This window comes from Suricata suricatta, chromosome 2 (assembly GCF_006229205.1).
Source record: "Suricata suricatta isolate VVHF042 chromosome 2, meerkat_22Aug2017_6uvM2_HiC, whole genome shotgun sequence".
In the NCBI taxonomy this organism is placed as follows: domain Eukaryota; kingdom Metazoa; phylum Chordata; class Mammalia; order Carnivora; family Herpestidae; genus Suricata; species Suricata suricatta.
In genome coordinates, this window is record NC_043701.1 from 10,265,807 (window position 1) to 10,285,775 (window position 19,969).

The following is a 19,969-nucleotide window of genomic DNA, read 5'->3' on the forward strand; positions in this document are numbered from 1 at the left end:
TATTTTATAACTAGATAAGCTCGTGGCTCTGATCCCCTTAACCTGTTCTGCACATCTGCCGTAGCCCTGTCCCTGCTGGAAACCCCCCATTTCTTCTCTTTATGTATGACTCTTTTCCTGGGTTTGTTCATTTGTTTTATAGATTCCATACATAAGTACAATCATATGATATTTGTCTTTGACTTACTTCACGTGGCATGACCCCCTCTGTGTCCTTCCATGTTGTGGCACGTGGCATGACTTCATTTGTTTTTATGGCCGAGTAACGTTCTACTGTATAAATATGCCACATTTAAAAATCCATTCCTCCCTCCATAAACAGCTTGCTTTCATAACCTTGGCTATTGTGAACAATGTTGCAATTAACAGGGGTGCATACCTCTTTTGAAGTTAGTGTTTTTGTTTTCTTTGGGTGCACACCTTGCGGTGGAATTGCTGGATTACATAGTAATTCTGGTTTTAATTCTTTGGGGAGCTTCTCTACTGTTTTCCACAGAAACTGCCCCAGTTACATTCCCACCAACAGTGCAGGAGGGCTCCCTTTTCTCCACACCCTCACCAACACTTGTTTTTTCTTGTCTTTTTGGTACTAGACATGGCTGTGATTTATCAAAGCGGAAGGATATGAAGTGGGATAAACAAAGGAAAAGGCACATGGGGACAAAGTCTGGAGAAGGCCGGTCACGAGTTCCAAGAGTTGTCTCCCAGTGGAGTCACAAAAATGTGCTTTATCAAATTGTGACCATTCCTGTGAGGCATTGTCACCAGGGGAGCTCAGTGCCCCACATTTTACTGGGGCACCCATATGTAGGGCACCCGCTCCCTCTTCACAGCGTGCATCAAAATTCCAGATGCCCAGGAAGAAAACAAGCAGGTGCTCAGCATGAACCACAGTGAATAATAGGCACAGGGAACTGTTTGCCGTTCAGGTTCTCAGATGTGAGCCGAGGGCCAACCTTGCAGGTGAACCTTTCTTTAGCGTAACAGTCTGAAGCCTGCTATGTTAATTCTCGAGGGCACTGTCTTCCACAAGAACTCTGGCTCTGCTTTTAGGAAGAAAGCCATCATTTAAGACCCTATGCTATTTAAAAATACTTTTGACTTCCATTAATGGAAGTGGTGACTTTCTTGTTTGTAACGCTGTAGTTTTCATTCAATGCCATGTTGAAAGGAAAGGTTATTTTATAGCAAACACCCAGGGCAGTGAAGATTGCACTAGATTAGAATGTCTCTTTGGGATTGAATGGCGAATTGCGACAAGGTTAAATTGCGTTTATTCTTTTCTTTTGTGCCTGATCTAGAGAACCAGAAGAACACTAAATTATATCAGGCAACATGTTACTTAGGGTTTTTAAAGAGTTTAACTATGTGACATCTTGCTGACGAAATCATTACTCCTAGGCTGTCATTTGATGATAAAAAAAAATCTTTTTTAGTTGAAAAGTGAAATGTTTTTAGAAGGTTGGTAAATAAAATGGAAGGAGCAATCTACTGTAGTAGGCTTTATACAAGAGGCAAGTGGGAAATGGTTATTTTGTGGTTACATTTCTGTAGAGTAGAAGACAATTTTAATATCTATATCAAGGAACATCGGTCATTTAGATTCCGAGTGGCTTGGTGTAACTGGAGAACACGTGTGGGCTAATTTTAGAACCACATTTTTCCCTATGCCTGCCATACTCATAATCTGGCCGGCAGTTTCTCATTACAGCATTCTGGTCAGTTCAGCTTAATGAATGATTCTGGAAACTCATTATTGATGCTTTAACATACTCAGTTTTTAGAAGACTCTTGAATATAGCTCCCAAAATATTGCTAAGTATAGATCATGCTCATATACAACAAGAACGGCAACTTTAGCCGTAAATAAGGGAAAATAAAGTATGTGGGAACCAGAATTTTTAGTCTCATGAAAGTCTTATCATTGCTTATTTGCAGAAGAATCCATGTCAGCATTCTAATATGATGGGATAGTAACTATTATTTCATGTCTTCAGAGCCAGCGTGAAAGATAATATCTGACATAGCTTCTTGCCTCCTTTCCTATACCCTGTTGATTGACACCTATTTCCCCTTCCAGAAACGTCCATTTCTTTCATCCCTTCATTCCTCAACCTCATTTAATGATCCACTTCCAGTCTCATCCCTGCTTCATGCTCCAGGATTATCGTAACTTTCTCTTCTTTGCTCTCCATTGGGAGTCCTCTTAATGAAAATGATTTCTTGGGGCGCCTGGCTGGCTCAGTTGGTTAGGTGTCTGATATCGGCTCAAGTCATGATCTCACAGTTTGTGAGTTTGAGCCCCATGCCTGGCTCTATGTTAACAGCTCAGAGCCTGGAGCCTGCTTCAGATTCTTTGTCTCCCTCTCTCTCTGCCCCTCCCTGCTTGCACTGTCTGTCTCTCTCAAAATTATACATTAAAAAATTAAAAAACAAAAGGAAATGATTTCTCGTTGCTATTCAGCAAGTACAGCAATTAAATTCACAGTAAGAAATTCATGATGAATTATCTTTCCTACTATTACATTTTAAAAGAAGAAACACTCTACCCTCCTATCCTTTGAAGAGAGGAAAGCACTCAGGCAGTATATATCAAAGATCATGAAAAATTTTATTACATTTTCTTCAGTGATTTCATTTTTTAGCAATCTAAGATAGTAAACTGAAATAAACGCTGTATACAAAGATATTGATCATAGGGTAAGTTTGATAGCTGAAGTAAAAGCAGATTGTCATGAACATAATGAAAAGCATAGTGATAATATTACAAGTTAGGACAACCGAACAGAGGTGAGAAGGTGGAAGCAGCCAGAGCCAGGCGCGAGTTTTGTCTGCTGACAGCTAAAGCATTTTCAGGTATTTGTTGCTGGAGAAAACCGACTAAATCAAGGTTCAGAATGAATTATAAAGGCATAGTTCTGCTTAAATCCGCTAAAATACCCAAAGTTTAATTAAGCAGGTTGAGTAGGAAGCATGGTTGGTTAAGAGTATGGGCCTTGGTGCACTTGGGCGGCTCAGTTGGTTGAGGTCCAACTCTTGATTTTGGTTCAGGTTATGATCCCAGGGTCTTGGGATTCAGCCGCACATTGGGCTCCTTGCCGAGTGTGGAGCCTTGCTTAAGATTCTCTCTCTCTCTCTCTCTCTCTCTCTCTCTTCTTCCTTCTTCCCTCTGTCCCTCTCCCCTTCTCCCTCCTCCCCTCCCTCCCTCTATCTCAAGCAAAAATTTAAAAAAAAAAAAAGCTTGGTCTTCAGATCACATACAATGGAGGTTTAATTCCTCCAAACATCAATCTGAATATCTTAAATACGATCATTGCATTTACCTAATAAGGTTACTGTGGGGATTCAAGAACATAGTTCATCTAAAGTGGCTAATATCTCCCACAACAATGTTTTTATTAATGTTATTAATTTAATGATAATTTAATTATCAGTAGATGACAATGCTAACATTCTAATTTTAAGACTTGTAAAATAACCCAATTTTTCAAAGAATTGTGTTGTATTGTTAGGAAAAATATGAGTTTATTGAAAAGCACCTTAGATTTGATAGCTACATACATATTGCATTCAATTATGCTAGGTGATAGGCCATATGCAGGCCACTCCAAATAAATTTTCAGAATTAGTGTGCATGGCACTTTGGAGGAAATAACACTTCTGAATTCTTAACCTTATACACTCAGCCCATAAAGTCACAGTCGAAGTCTCAGAGCCCCGTAAAATCTCTTCAGGGTAATTTGTGCAAGTCCTTTCTTGTCCTGGGTAGATGGATGGGCACCAAATGACTTCACGGAAAATGAATAAGCTAATCGCAGATTGGGGACTGCCTTCCCCAGACTTAACTCCCTGCCTCTTGTTTTAATGAGGCCAAGTCTCCCTGTGGATATAGTGTATGAAATAATAGTTGATCTGTTCTTAAGAGTTTTTTTCCAAAGGATCTGTTTTCTTCTCCATTAGCGAGTTTTAGAGGAGTCAGCACAGTATCACCTGAAAGATTTTATGTGTGTTAAATGTAAAAACTCATTAACTTCCATGAGTTGAACTATTGGCAAACAGTAAATTAAGTAATCTGGAATGACAGCCTAACGGTGTCTGCATTGGTCTTTTGCAATTAGGTTGATTATTGACACTCATTGCCTTGTAATAATTTCTTTGAGTTGTCAGTAAGGTAAAAAATAGTTTGGTAAGCAACCCACACAGTGTTCTTTGGAGACTATTAACGATATGGTGCTTACTCTAGTATCTTTGATGGGTGGTGATCTGACGTTTCTAGAGATTCTCTTGAAGGGCTGAGGTGGGCATTTGGCATTGTTCATCACTGTGCCTGGAGCCTCATGTGCGTGGATCACGGACCCTCAGCTGCGTTTTTGGGGTGCAGATTACTTCTGTTACAGATGATGAGGGTAGGTTCAGAGAGATTTTTTGAAGGGCTGAATCTTTTTCCTTACATGAAATCTCATGCACGAGTATAGGGTTTTGTTGTAGTAACAAAAACCCGTTGTCCTCCTGGAACAGAGGTTGGTTGGTAAACTCTAGCCCATAGGCCGGATCTGGCCCACTCTTTGTTTCTGTACTGATGACAAGCTAAGAAGTGTTTTTACATTTTTTTTATTATTTTTTATTTTCTAAAGCTTTTTTTAATGTTTTATTTATTTGAGAGAGAAAAAGAGAGAGTATGAGCAGGGGAGGGGCAGAGAGATGGAGACAGAATTCCAAATAGGCTCCAGGCTCCAAACTGTCAGCACAGAGCTTGATGCAGGGCTCAAACTCATGAACCATGAGATCATGACCTGAGCTGAAGTCAGACGCTTAACCGACTGAGCCACCCAGGCAGCCCTATTGTTACATTTTTAAATGGTTGGGGAAAAAGTATCTAAAGAATAATATTTTAAATTCCACCTCTATACTACAATATGCTTGAGGTCCATACAAAAAAGTAGCTACCTTTTATGTAGGAAATGGATGATTAAGTCTTTGGTGTTGTAAAAGCAACTTCATTTAAACATAACCACCCCCACCACCAAAATACGAAGAGGAAAAAAGAAAAAAAAAAAGTAAAGAAAATAATAAGGGAAAAACCCAAGACACACTTCCTATGGGAAAAAAAAAGACAGCTTGTAATTTCTGTCCTTGACGGAATGTATTAAATAAGCAAACACCCCAACCAGCAAAACAAGTACTACAATGTCAAAATATTAAAAAAAGAAAACCCTCTCACATGCATAAATGAAAGATTGCACACAAAGAACTCACATCGTTTCAAGCTTCAATAGTAAATATTCTGCTACTATATATTAAATACTGCATGGTTTGCCCAAGCTAAGATGAAACCACATCATGAATCAATTAGCATTTTGCATTTTCTTTCATTATCTACTCAAAGTCATGCCTACTGCACCTCTAAACATTTCATTAAATCCAATGATACAGCAGACACTCCCAAAATAAACTTAGATTGTATTGCAGTTTCACTTAACAGTATATAAAATGCTGTGTTGTGACAGGTATCAACTATCCATTAGATACTGAATCAATTTTTCTTAAGCACTACTAACTGCTGTATTAAGCAGGCTGTGTTGTAGCTTATGAACAAGTAATAAATTGTATCCTTTATCTTGAATGTATCATAGATAAGCTGCTATATAACGATCGCCACTTCAGATAGCTGTGAAATTAGGTGATTAACTAGTTGGTACTCAACCTTCTAATTTCTGTATAAGTCTAATTACATGAAACAGAAGTTGGTGTTTTGATTTTTTACTTTGCTTTTCTGTTTGGAGTGTCATTGTAACTACTATATTGTAAATGATGGAAAATAATTGCATATGTTAAAAAAATTTAAAAAAATATGAAACTTTATAAAGCAAAAAAAAGAATAATATTTTATGGCATGTGAAGATTATATGAAATTAAATTTGAAATTTCAGTCCTATTGCGATGCAAATATTCCTATTTATTTATGTATGATCTGTAGATCTTCCATGACCCAGAGGCAAAGTGAATGGTTGAGACACAGGCCCTGTGGCCTGCACAGCCAGGAAGAGTTTCTGTCTTCCTATTTCCAGAAAACTTTGCTGATCCTGGTCTAAACTGATCATTTATCTCACTTCATACATCACTGAGTGCTTTCTACTTGCCACGCACTGTGGGCGGGTTCTTGTACTGGGGATTTGAGGGCGACCAAAGGCCACAGCAGACACCCTCATGAGGCTCACAGCCGGGAAGAAGAGTTGGGTTAAGATTTTAATAGTAGTTTACATAATAAGATTATATGGTCATTTGAATATAATTAATACTCATCAGATAGGCTGTTAATAATTTATAAAATAATGAAATGGGTTAATGTAATAATACAATTACTTGCTTAATCTAAGCAGTTAGCATAACCCTACTGTTTAAACCTTTTTTTCTTCTTTAAAAATTTAAGTATACCACTCTAAACATAACCCTATCTGTTTTAGATGATCAGTGATTTTATTGTGATTAGGATCCTGCATTATGTATATTACATACATTTTTGTGTTTGCCGTGACTATAGATGTTGGCAGTATTAAAAACTTAAATGAGCCATTGTTATTCTAGGGCATTTTCTGAAAACTGTTTATTGCTAAATTTTATTAAGTTCCTGATATCAGTTTCATTCCTTTTCATTTGTCTTTGTCCTAAGAAATACATTACAACTCATTTGAAAACATTTTCCAGGGGGCATCTGGGTGATGAGTCCGTTAAGCATCTGACTTCGGCTTAGGTCGTGATCGCACAGTTCATGAGTTTGAGCCCTGTGTTGGCTCTCTGCTGGCAGCATGGAACCTGCTTTTCATCCTTTGTCTCCCACTCTCTGCCCCTCCACCGTGTGCACGTGTTCGCTCGTGCTCTCTCTCTCTTTCAAAAATAAATAAACAGTAGGAAAAAAATATTGTGAGTTCTTTATGCAGTGTTTGCATAGTGCTTCATTTGTTAGCCTTAATGTACAATTGGTAATTCTCTTCCCTCATTGGACGTTAACTTTGTTAATGTTATTGTGGGATTTTAGTTTACTTAATTGCGTAGGATGCGCTAGTGTACGTCACCTCTTTAAGAATCTGGGGGTGCCTGGGTGGCTCAGTCAGTTGAGCATCTGGCTTCGGCTCAGGTCATGATCTCACAGTTCGTGGGTTCGAGCCCTGTGTCAGGCTCTGTGCTGATAGTTCAGAGCCTGGAGCCTGTCTTCAGATTCTGTGTCTCCTTCTCTCTCTGACCCTCCCCTGCTTGAGCTGTCTCTTTCTGTCTCTCAAAAATCAATAAAAAACATTAAAAAAATTTTTTAAAAGAATCTGTATCAGTCATGCCCTAAAACAGAAGTGTTACATGATTTTCTTATGGCAGCTGTAGCACAATACCTAAAAAACTCATGGCAGTGTTGCTTTCCTGTGTTATGCTCATTGTGTAAGGCATATCCACATTTGTATTCTAGAGAAGCATACCATTAGTGCCATGAGGAGAGAGACGGTGTGAATCCGTCCATCGTTATTCTAGCCATCAGATTTCTGTCAGCTGCTTGATATGCACCTGCACTGTTTCAGCAACAGTGCTGCCAATTTCCTGCGACTTAAGGAGTCTTGAGTCTTCCTTTCCTGACCGGAGATCGTGTGTGTGTGTGTGTGTGTGTGTGTGTGTGTGTGTGTGTGTGTGAGAGAGAGAGAGAGAGAGAGAGAGAGAGAGAGTGTGTGTGTGTGTGTGTGTGTGTGTGTGTGTGTGTGAGAGAGAGAGAGAGAGATTTGTTCCAATTGAGTTGGGTTCATTTGCTCCATGAGCTCACTCCTTCAGGTGTGAAGTTCTACTTGTGTTTACTTAAGTAAGTTTGCTTCTTCTGTATCTTTAGTCTCTTCAAATCTGCTAAATTAGCATGTTGGCAGTAGGCCTAATTTACCTTATTTGTAACTTTTCTGCATCTTTCGGCACCTTTCGGTTTTGTTTTCCTGGACCTTAGGGCACCTGTCATTTTAACATGACTTCATGAGATTTCCTTGATAATGTGAATTATTTCAATTTCTTAGTACATGTTTTCTACTACAGTATGATTCTCAACACTGTAGTTTTTGGATGTTCATTATACCTCTATGGAGGAGAAGCTAATGTATTCAGTTAGTGGTTTTCTGAATAGGTATCTCTCTGCAGTATATTGCCCTTGGCTCTATTTTAGAGTGTAGTTGAGTCCCCAAATTATGGGATCTCAAATCCCAATACTATACCCTCTACCCAACAAAAAGACAGGAGAAATTTAGGGATGAATAAAAGACCATCTTGCAAGCACTTATTGGCTAGTAGTGAATTGTGGCTAGGAATTTCTCGGTGTAGAAAGAGAAAGAAAAGGAGCCTCCCCTTATCTGGCTTTCTCACACTCAGACACACACGTATTTATATTTTACATGTGTACTGACTATGATATTCATGTTTATATTTAGCACTGGGCCTTTAGTATCTGGTCAAGTCTACTTCCACACACAGTACAGTTTAATAAAATAGTCATATAGTAAGACCCTAAAAAGTAGTTGACTGACCGTCTGGTAATTTATTTATAATTAAATTTATAAGTGTCTTTTCTTGGTTTTGATCTATGGGATGAAAAGACCCGATGAGGAAGTCTGAATTTTTAAACTACTTCAAACTTACTCAGTTCTCCTTGCTTTTCCTTTTGTGTCGGATATGGTTGGAGGGCATGGGGCTGCATTGTGGTTCCTCATCTTCAGGAGACTCTTTTTGGGCTAGAACAAAGTTAGAATAGCCATGATTCTTACACATACTGAAATGCGTGATGGCAATCCAAATCTTTCCCTTTTGAAATCTAAGATAAAACAAAATTAACAATGTAATATTAAAAAATAATAATCCACTTGAAAAAGTAGTGTGTCCACCAGTGGAGCTTACTATTATAATTGAGGTATTCTTTTCAATTTTCTTTTAATGTTTATTTTTGAGAGAGAGCTAGTGAGCATGAAGGGCGAGAAGGGGAGGGGCAGAGAGAAGAGGGAGACACAGAATCTGAAGCAGGTTCCGGGCTCTGTGCTGTCAGCACGGAACCTGATGCGGGGGTCAAACCCATGAACCATGAGATCATGACCTGAGCTGCAGTCGGACGCCTAACTGACTGAGCCACCCAGGCATCCCTAGAATTGAGTTGCTTAAATTTCTATTTGTATAATGACAAAAACTTCATAAGAAAAGCACAGAGAATGAGATTGGAGCCACCTGCTGGCTTAGAAAACAATAATGTGATCCTAAAAAAATATATTCCAGGCAAGAAAAATCGAAGTCAGTAATGGTTGAAATAAAAATTTCCACTGAAACATTGCAATGTTAAAGCTGTTCTTAAAGAGTTTATGGTTATGCTTTGGAAAGTGTATATTTGCAAGTCGGGTATATCTTCATCTATTAGGAAGCTAATATTAGAAACCATCTATTAGAAAGTGATCTACTTTCTTATTTGGCTAGATTTCCTAAGACCTTGGATTACTGTGATTTTTTGTTTTGTTTTGTTTTGTTTTTTAAACATTGAATCCAGTGAAATTCTTCACAGTACCCAGTGCTTCTGACGCTGGTAAATTGAGTTTTACTCTATATCATAAATAATTATAAACAGGTATTACATACAATAGGTGAGCCTCACTTGATACCTAACAGCAGTTCTGCATTTTTCCTTTTCTATAGATTTTGCTGGCTTCTCTATCATTTTATATGTCTCCTCTTATAGACTTTACTGTGTTATATCATAAGACTCAGAAAACAGTAGAAACATCTTGAGTTGGCCAAAGGCCCGGTGTTGCACTTTGGTTCCTGCTCCATTTTGCAGGTGTCCTTTCTAGGTGTCCCGAACTTCCCTGTGAGGGCTGCTACAGCTGTTTGCACTTTCAGTGCTTTATGAGACTAGGATCCTTTAAGCTTATGGAAATTCCAGGAAGCTAAGGATGGCTGGTCAACACCTCGGAGTTTCTGGAAGTTCTTGGTTTAGATATAGTCTGAATTTTTCAGTTACCCTCATCTGTCTCCATGTCCTGACTTACACTTTTCTGTGTGTCCATCTTAAATTGATGAGATAAAATCAGATATTATTCAAGCCTTGCTCCTGTTTCGGGGGTAGCTTTTTCATGATATTCTTGTGGAATCAACTCTGCAGATGTTCTTATGACTGTTTTGTGTCCGATATCTGGGCATTTGCTCCCACTTCATGAGAGTAAAGAAGCAGGGATTTCTAGATGTGACATTATTGCACCCAGCTGTCCAGCGATTAGCAAGTCAACTGAAATCTCTTGTTTTTATTTCCTTAATCTACAAAATATTATAGTGGGACTAGATTATTTCTTGGATTCTCATTCACTGTAATTTTTCCTATGGATCTGTGTTGATTCTATCAAGATAGCTGTGGAGGCAAACAATGATTTCTTAATTGTCTCTTGTATTACTGTTCTTTCTATTGGCCTTTTTCCTTTTTTTAAAAATGTTTTTAATGTTTTTATTTATTTTTGAGAGAGAGAGAGAGAGAGAGAGAGAGAGAGCGAGCGAGCGAGCGGGGCGGGGGTGCGCTCAGAGAGAGAAGGAGACACAGAATCCAAAGCAGACTCCAGGTTCTGAACTAGCTGTCAGCATAGAGCCTGATGCGGGGCTTGAACCCATGAACTGTGAGATCATGACCTGAGCCAGAGACTCAACCCACTGAGCCACCCAGGCGCCCCTCTCTTGGCCTTTTTCATTGCGTTTCCTTTTCTTGACGCGATTATATTGTCAGCACTAACAGGAGGAAAGATGATTTCCTATTGTTAAAGTGCTATATTTAGCAGTAAGATCCCATGGTCTCCCACCTCTTTGTCAGCTTACATTTTTATCCCGCAAGAATATCAGTTAAATGTGCATCAAACCCTTATCATGTAGCAGGCTGGTTCCATGCAACATTCACTCATGGCAATGAATGAAATAATTCCTGCCCTCCAGGAACTTTCTTTATAGGGACATTTTGGTTTGGTGACCATCTGATCCCCTCAGCCCTGCTAATATACCCTGTAGGTTTTGGCATATTCTTATATTTATTTTTTCTAGGAGCATCAGCCTGAGACAAGTCAACTTCTTCATGCTCTTGCATGGTGATGATAGTAAATTTCCGTGTTCTTTTAAGGTCAGAAAAGTACATGTAGGTGATTTTGTAAAGATGACATATACATGTTTTAGGGTGTAAATGATGAGAAATTAATTCTTTCATTGGTCACTGTCTTGTAGGACAGTAGTCATAAATGAATGAAGCCCAGGTTGTGCTTGACACCTTTAGAGAGACCTTGAAGTTAGAGAGGAACCTTTAAATCTACTGAGAACGGTTCTTAGAATAATTTAGGAGGCAGTATGGGTGTTTTGTATCCTTGAAAACTCTTTGAATGGCAACTTTATCCTGGATTATATTTAACTTCCCTTACTCAGCTGTTTGTGAATGACCACGAATTGTTATGTTCCTGAATTAAGAAGTCTCAGGTCCCGCCACACACTCTGGTATTCTACACCTTTGCCTCTGTAAGACATCGGAGGAGAAAGTGTCATTTCAGAAATATTGTTTCTCTAGCCATCTAAGTTCACTAGTGCCAACCAGCTGGCACTTTTGTGGCTTCATATTTATAATATAGTCCTGGTTTTTCACTAGATATCTGGTGTAGGAGAGGCAAAGACCTTATAAATTCACTTCATTATGTCCCAAAAAATACTTCAAGAGACATATTTATGCAGGTAGAGTTCTCCATGCTTCTTTTCACATTGGGTGAGAAAGGTACAGTAAAGGAATTTTATACAACAGACTTGATTTTACTTGAAATGTAGTTTTATCATTCTTCCAATATTAGTGTTAGTTTTTCCTTTCATTTAAGTGAACTTGGGAGGTCCACTTAAAGAAATTCAAACTTTTGTTTTTAAAGAAATAGTTTCATTTTAATTTCAGGTAGTTTTTCTGTGACTATATTTTACAGTATTTCTACTAGAGCCCTTATGTTCATTTCATACGCCATCACAGCAGTGATTCTTAAAGACCATTACTGTAGTATAAACCTGCGCTTTTGTTGAGTAAAATGATTTGTCATAATCAGACCATTATTGTGATATGCTAACACCATTTCTGAGATGTCTGGTTATGTGAAAGAAAAAAAGATAGTGACAGTGATACTGATGGTGGGGTATTATAATACAGGCATAATAGGCTGTGTCTGTGGATACCTTACCTTTTATGGTTTGTGATCTTGTTCATATAAGGCTGCCATCATTACGGATTCTGACCTTTTCTCTCTCTTTAAACACATAGGGATGTGAGATTATTTCAACGCCTGACCAAGACCACACTGACTTCACCAAGTGCCTTGAACTGCTCCAGAAAAAGATTGAAGAAAAAGACCTACAGGTAAGATACGCACCTCTTTGGTGGTTAAGAGTCTTAGTACCGAGGATGTGAAAGATCTTGCTTCAACTTTTCACTCATCTGAAGTGATTGGTTACTTTTGTGCCAGTCTTTTAGATGCCCTGTCAGATTCTGCCCATATGCTGAATAAATCTGTACTTAGCTGCCGAAGTATTAACATGTGCGATTAGATCAGAGGTCACAGACTCCAGAGCTTTATCTTGGGAAAGTCACAAAAGGGGTGAGGTGGACCTTGTATGAAGCAGCGGAAACTGGCTGCTCATTTTTGGCCTAAAATAAGTTGCTGCCTTTCATCTCTCATTCTTTGTTGCCATGTGGACCTATGTGTGTTTTCTTTTTATACGTGTGTTCAGATATTGTGGGGGCAAAACAGGCAAACAAATATGGCCTGTATTTGGCCCAGGAGGCGTCATTACAAACTCTCATATAAATAAAATATCATCAGCTCTTCCTTTTTGAAATCAGAGAAGAGTCTCCTGCTTTGCACTGTGGACTCTTTAAGGTATTCTCTATGGATCTGACCCCACATGCCAGTGTTTAATCACATTCTTTACCTAATACCCAGCTTTATATTTTACTGTGTTTTATAATATTTTTTTTGATACTTGAAGTGGTGTGCAAAGTATTTTTTAAGTCCGTATTTAGTGAAGGTCAACAAAATTAAACCCGAAGCCTTGAATGGCAGTTCACCATTCTTTTGCTGGCAGGGACAGGAGTGTATGCTGAGGCCCATGATCAGATCTGCAGTTTTAAACTAAGAAAACTAGCAAAGCACCCTCGTACATTAGAAAGCTTTTGATAGTACAAGGAACGGGAGACGCATTTCAACCTGGCCTCCTGGGTGGATCGGGAGAAGCAGTCTTCAGGCACAAGCCGGTCAGTTGTCATGTCTGTTTCTCCATTTCCTCGATTGTCTGAGCTCTTTTGTGGGCGTTGTCTTTAGTCTGGTTTCCCTGATTGCCTTCACTGGCCGCCTGGAGCAACTTCTTACCCCTCACTCCAAGGGAAATTCAGGGAGCAGGGACAGTGCCATCGTCACCAAGCTCAAGTCCTGAGGTCTCTCCATGAGGCCACTCTTGATGTGGGCCACAGAGGATGAGAGAGTCAGCTGGCTGTCTGGGACCGAGGCAGGCTGGGGACCCTTCCACGTGTCCCATGCAAACTGCAGGACTAACGCACTCGTGGCCGGACAGGATAGGGGTTGGAGAGGCAGCCCTGAGAAAAATGCACTCCTTCACAGGAGGTTTCTCGTAGCATGTATTTAACAAGGTGACCCTAGAGCCTTGTCTCTCCTTGAAGATGAGCCTTGTTAATCGTCGTAACTGACAGGGAGCACATTGTGCAAATGGAACAAAGTAATTGAGTGAGCACTTCCCATCTCTGTCGTAGCTTGAACAATACCAAATGTATTGTGCTATTTCTAGCAATAAATTGCTATAATTAGATATTTGCTTAATGAAAACAGAGCACAGCCCATTGAGAGTTCCAATGAAGCCCATTGCTTCATCCAGACAAAGCTGAGTTTGAGTTTCTTAGAAAAAAAAAAACCGTAAAGATTTTCACAACTTGTGTTTCAGTTTTCCCAGCATCAACACTGAACTTATAGAAAGCTGGGAATGCAATTATGTGTGTCAAATTGATACTATCTATAATATAGTGCTCGGTCGCTGAGTATGAAAATAAATAATCATATCTCAAACTCAACAACACAGAAATTCAGAGAGAGCTTCAAGCTGGGGAAAGGGGGTAATCCACTGTATATGATCCGCAAAACAACTGTGGTAAAGTCTTAGTGGACCCAGTGGGAAGTCAGAAGTAGGATGACCTGTCAGAGGAGTCCGGCTTTGGGCAGGAAGGACCAGACTCTCCCAGTCCCACTGTGCTTAGTTTCTGGCGGGAAGCTCCCAGGGAGGGGCGGGGTACTGCATCCTGAAGGAGTTGTTTGGGCCATGACAGCTGCTGCCCCCCTCCTAGCACCAGCGAGTTCTTTCTGGAAGGAAAAGGAGCCGTGAGCTTCCTCAGCTGCCTCTGGACTCTGGTGTGATGTAGGCCCAGTGCATTGCCCGGCCTCATCTTGGCCTACTTTTTCTCTTTATTCCCAAAGTGTGTCCTGCTCTCTCTTCTCTGCCTTGAGCGATTTTTGCATATATTGCCTCTTCTGCCTAGAATTTTTTTTAAATGTTTATTTGTTTTTGAGAGAGAGAGACAGAGACAGAGTATGAGCAGGAGAAGAGTAGAGAGAGGGAGATGCAGAATCCGAACCAGCTTCCATTGTCTGAGCTGTCAACACAGAACCTCATGGAGGGGTGCAAACGCATGAACCAGAAGATCATGACCTGAGCTGAAATCAGATACCTAGCCAACTGAGCCATCTTTGCCTGGAAATGCTTGCACATTTTAAAGATATTTTTCAAATTTTTCCTTCTCTGCCTATACCATGACGGCGGAACAGGTGATGTTCTTAACAAGGACTCCTCTTGGCCATCCCTCCAGATTAGGGTCTGCCACTCTATGTTTCTGTACCGCTTTTTTCTCCTATGAGACACTCTGAGCATTTCTGATAATTTTTTTTGTTATTTCTAACCGTCGGCTTGAAGCCTTTCTTCCGAGCTTCACTGTACGACCCAGGAAGCTGGGGCGGATCTGTCTTGCTCGGGACTAAACAGCAGCAGCTTGAGTGGAAGAAGTGCCCTGTGAACGTGAGCCTGCTTTGCACACCGTAGGAATGCACAGGAGAGTTGAGCACAGCACAGAAAGTGAAGGGCTTTTTAGAGAAGGCCGGGCGTCATAAATGAGGGCGGCTGGTGGCAGAGGAAGAAGAGCCTTCGAGGACAGACACTCATTGCAGGGAGGATGGATAGCGCTTTGCCCACCAATGGCAGGGAGTTGGAAGGGTTTGCAGATGGACAGTGAGTGTGATGAGCTTCGTGTTTTAAAAAGCACAATTGGATAAACTGAAGGCTCCATTACTCACAATGAAAACCTTGTGGTTTCATTAATACCACCTTCAGTTATAGTAAATCTGGCGAAATGGGGTATCTGTGAGTTTCCACCAGACTTTCCATTTAACCTCAAAGCACATCGTTTTATGAGATTTAATATAATGGCAAGAGAAAAGCAAGATTAGAAGCATTAGCAAGGAAGACTACAGCAGATGCCTCTGCACACACTGTCCTACCCGTAGTGAGACCATCAAGAGGGCCGTCAAAATTTTCTTCTTAAAACGCACGTAAACTGAATGAAAAAAATCCTTTATGCTTCTCCACCTTGTAAGTCCACAACCAAATTATCATACATTTCTGGTTTTCTACTTATTAAATTATAAATATGAGGCTGTCATCAATGTCTGTGTTTTAGGGTAAGATCTTCTCTTACTAGCATATACTTTAAAGTGTACCCAGGGAAGTTGTAACCTTTGTAACTTCGTACTAAATCTCAAATTATTCCAAACTCAGGAGTTGACTTGGAAAAAAACCCCAAAAAGACATCCATTGACATGGGCTCTGTCGGGCGGGGCAGTCTTTTTGTGCCGTTTCAGGAAGGCAGAATTAAAAGGCAGGTCCTTCTTAGCCCCCCAGGCAAATCCAAATGCTTTCTCGTGCACTCCTTCACCTTTAGAGCATTTCCTCAAAAAGTTTCAACCTTTTCCTCAAAAAGTTGTGAAATAGGCAATGAAAGTTTCTCTGTGATACATTTCATCAACTGTTTTATGGGCAAACTATGCCTGCCTGAAAGTCTTAGCTGGAAACTGGATGATCCTTAAGCTCTAGCAACAGCCCAGGTCCTTGACCTTCATGGTTTCCCAAGGCATCCAGGAATGGTGCTAGTTAGTCAAGTAGAACTGGGATTAGATAGCATTTTCTTAGTGTTGGCTCCAGAAAAAGTATGTAGCCTTCCTTACTCCTGCACTGCCCGCTGACCTGTCGAAGTCCTGTGGTCTCCATCACCACCTCCATTTTCACCTGGCTCTTCTTAGCGTGATTCTCTGTCACACTGCCTTACTTTTGTCTTATGTCCCTGGGCTTCACTGATCACTTCTGTGCCATTAATTTATACCTCTCATCTAGAACTCCAAAACCTTTTTCCAACAGCTAACTGGAAGGCCAGAAGAATTTCATTTCAGTGTCTAAAACAAAATCCATCATTTTTCTCACAGAATCCCATTTTCTCTTTCTTCTCTATCTCATTCCCTGCCACCACCATCCATCCACCTGGCAGAAACCTGGGAGTAGCCTTATATTTTACTGTGCCATCTCTGACCAGTTGGTCACAGCTCCTGTAATTCTCTAGGTATCTCTTGTGCCCATTTGTTCTTTGTAGCCTTACTGCTACTAGGTTAGTGCAGACCTTTATTGTTTCTCACTTGGGTTATTTTATTAGCATCTGTTTGACCTCATTCACTCTACTCTCTTATTAAAACTCCTATCTTATATATTAAATGCATATCTGCTTGAAATCTTTTATGTCTCCCAGTTATTTATTCAATAAATATTTGTTCAATGAATAAACATATTTCCATAATGCAAATTCCCAAGGACATCATAGCAAACATAAACTCAGTTTTTCTTTGAAAGGAATTTTTTAATAGTATTCTTGATATCCTATTAATTCTCTTGTAACATATGTTCAGATGATTTTTCATCCTGTGTCTACCATTGTAATAGTAAATATCTTTATTATTAAAAGAATTAATCTTGTGGTTTTTTGCTTGTTGCAAGTTTTTATTTAAATTCTGGTTAGTTAGCATATAGTATGAGTTTCAGGAATAGAATGTAGTGATTCCTCGTTTATGTATAACACCCATTGCTCATTGCAGCAGGTGCCTCCTTCATACCCATCACCCATTTAGCCCAGTCCTCAATACTCCCCTCCCCTCCAGCAACCTTCTGGTTTTTTCTCTATAGTTAATAGTCTCTTATGGTTTTCCTCCCTTTCTTTTTTATTCTTCCTTCCCCTATGTCCATCTGTTTTGTTTCTTAAATTCCACATATGAGTAACATCATATGGTACTTGTCTTTCTCTGATTTACTTATTTCACTTAGCATAGTTCACTGTAGCTCCATCCATGTCATTACCATTGGCAAGATTTAATTTTTGATTGCTGAGTAATATTCCATTGTGTGTGTATACACATATTTCTATATATACATATATGTATGTATATATGTGTGTGTATACACGCGCGTGCGCGCACACACACACACACACACACACACACACACTACATCTTTATCCTTTCCTCAGTCGATAGACATTTGAGCTCTTTCCATAGTTTGGCTGTTGTTGACAGTGCTGGCGCTGCTCTGAACCTCAGGGTGCCTGTGTCCCTTCACATTAGTGTTCCTGTGTCCTTTGGTCAATACCCAGTAGTGCAATTGCTGGTCGTAGGGTAATTCTATTTTTAATTTTTTGAGGAACCTCCATACTGTTTTTCATAGTGGCCGCACCAGTTTGCATCCCTTCCAACAGTGCAAAAGGGTTTTTCTTTCTCCACATCTTCACCAACATCTGTTGTTTTCTGAGCTGTTAATTTTAGCCATTTGGACAAGTATGAAGTAGTATATCACTGTGGTTTTGATTTGTATTTCCCTGATGATAAGTGATGTTGAGCACCTTTTCATGTGCCCTCTGGATGTCTTCTTTGGAAAAATGTCTGTTTATCTGCCCATTTCTTCACTGGAGTATTTATTTTTTGGGTGTTGAGTTTGATAAATTCTGTATTTTCGGTAATAACCCACTATCAGATATGTCATTTGCAAATATCTTCTCCCATTCTGTAGGCTGCCTTTACGGTTTCTTGACCTTTTCCTTCCCTGTGCAGGGAGGCTCTTTATCTCAGTGAACTCCCAATAGTTCCTGTCTGCCTTGTTTCCCTCGCCTCCAGAGATGTGTCTAGTAAGAAGCATCCACTAGGGTCAAAGAGGTTGCTGCCTGTTCGCTCCTCTAGGATTTTGATAGTTTCCTATGTCACATTTAGGTCTTTCATTCATTTTGAATTTATTTTTGTGTTTGCTGTAAGAAAGTGGCTCAGTGTCACTCTTCATGTTGTCCAGTTTTCCCAGCACCATGCATTGCATTGTAATTAGAGGTTTGGTGTTCAGAATGCTTGGGAAGGGGTGGCACTCGTTTTGGCTGCATGGTGGTAGAAAGCTGTTAAGTTTTTTAAGCCTCAATTTTCTCACCTGCAAAGTCAGAATAACAATCTACCTGTACCAGTGAGTTACAGGGCCGAGCACCTCATTGCTTGTTACATAGAAAATCCTTAATAAAAGTACAACAGTAGTATTAATATTCATATATTGTTTTATACCTTAGCTCTTGTGACCTGCAACATATTTTGTGTAATGTTGTATAATGTAACTAGATATATAAATATATATTTACATAATGTATTGCATTTTGTAAATTATAGAAAATACATGACTTATAATTATTTTATAAAAATATATTTTGTGCCTAACAAAATATAAATATATTGTGATCTTTTGGTTTTATAATATCATAGACTAACATGATTTTAGAATTAGACTGTGTTTTTAGAAATCTCTTAAACTAGTTACAGTTTATAGCTCAGGTTCACAGACTCACCAATAGCATTCATTCTTTTGGACATATTCTAATTTCACAAGAATTATCTTAATATCAAGAACTTGAAGGAAACGGAGGACTCCATATGTGCTGAATTTTTTCTCGGGATATCTTCACCATCCTTTGTTCCCAGGGAACTGGTGAGAATGTGGTGTATGTGTTTAGTGATGGAATCCAGCATAACCCAGCCAGCCATCATCTGTACCTTGCCTTGGTGCAGAGAGAAAACGGGACACGTGCTCTGACTTCTGTAATCCCGTGATGACCATTGTGTGCCCTACGCTCCCCGACGGACATGTTCAGAATTTAGAGTTGCAGGGACGGACTTCCTCCCTGTAGAAACACTGTGGGAGCTACCGAGGGTCTCCTTCCCACTGGCTTAGTGAACTTGTGTACAGTGCTTTTCTTGGTGGTTATGCTTAGTTGGGTGATTAAGTTCAAGGCCCCAACCCTCCAGTCTCCTAGAGGAGACAAATGTACACGTGACCATAGAATAACTCAGACTACAGTAAATGTTGGAACTTGCCTCTCCAGAAAAGCTTCAGCTTTTTTTTTTTTAAAGGTAATTGTTTACATGGAACTCTCCTCTGTTTCACCCCTTAATTTGCATTTGAGAAAATGGAATAATATAATTGGTTTTCTGATGATATTGCAATTCATGTTGATGAGGCCTTTCACAAAAATTCTTTAAAATTTTTTTAATGTTTGTTTGTTTTTGAAAGAGAGAGACAGAAACAGAGCCTAAGCAGGGGAAGGGCAAAGAGAGAGAGGGAGACACAAAATCCAAAGTACGCTTCAGGCTCTGAGCTGTCAGCACAGAGCTCTACGTGGGGCTCAAACTTATGAACCCTGAGATCATGACCTGAGTTGAAGTCGGATGCTTAACCAGCTAAGTCCCCCAGGCACCCCCATAACCTCCCTTTTATAATAATACCCCCACCCCACCTCCTCCCTGAT

General features: G+C 39.7%; 1 protein-coding gene across 7 annotated transcripts in view; it reads left to right on the forward strand.

Moving 5' to 3' along the window:
• The window catches only part of TPK1 (thiamin pyrophosphokinase 1), a 327,322-nt gene that overhangs the window by 167,522 nt on the left and 139,831 nt on the right, over positions 1–19,969 (forward strand). For all 7 annotated transcript variants that reach the window (XM_029922057.1, XM_029922047.1, XM_029922063.1 and 4 more), the window contains exon 5: positions 12,311–12,406. In XM_029922057.1, the coding sequence (XP_029777917.1) occupies positions 12,311–12,406 (96 nt within the window). The remainder of the gene's footprint in view (positions 1–12,310; positions 12,407–19,969) is intronic.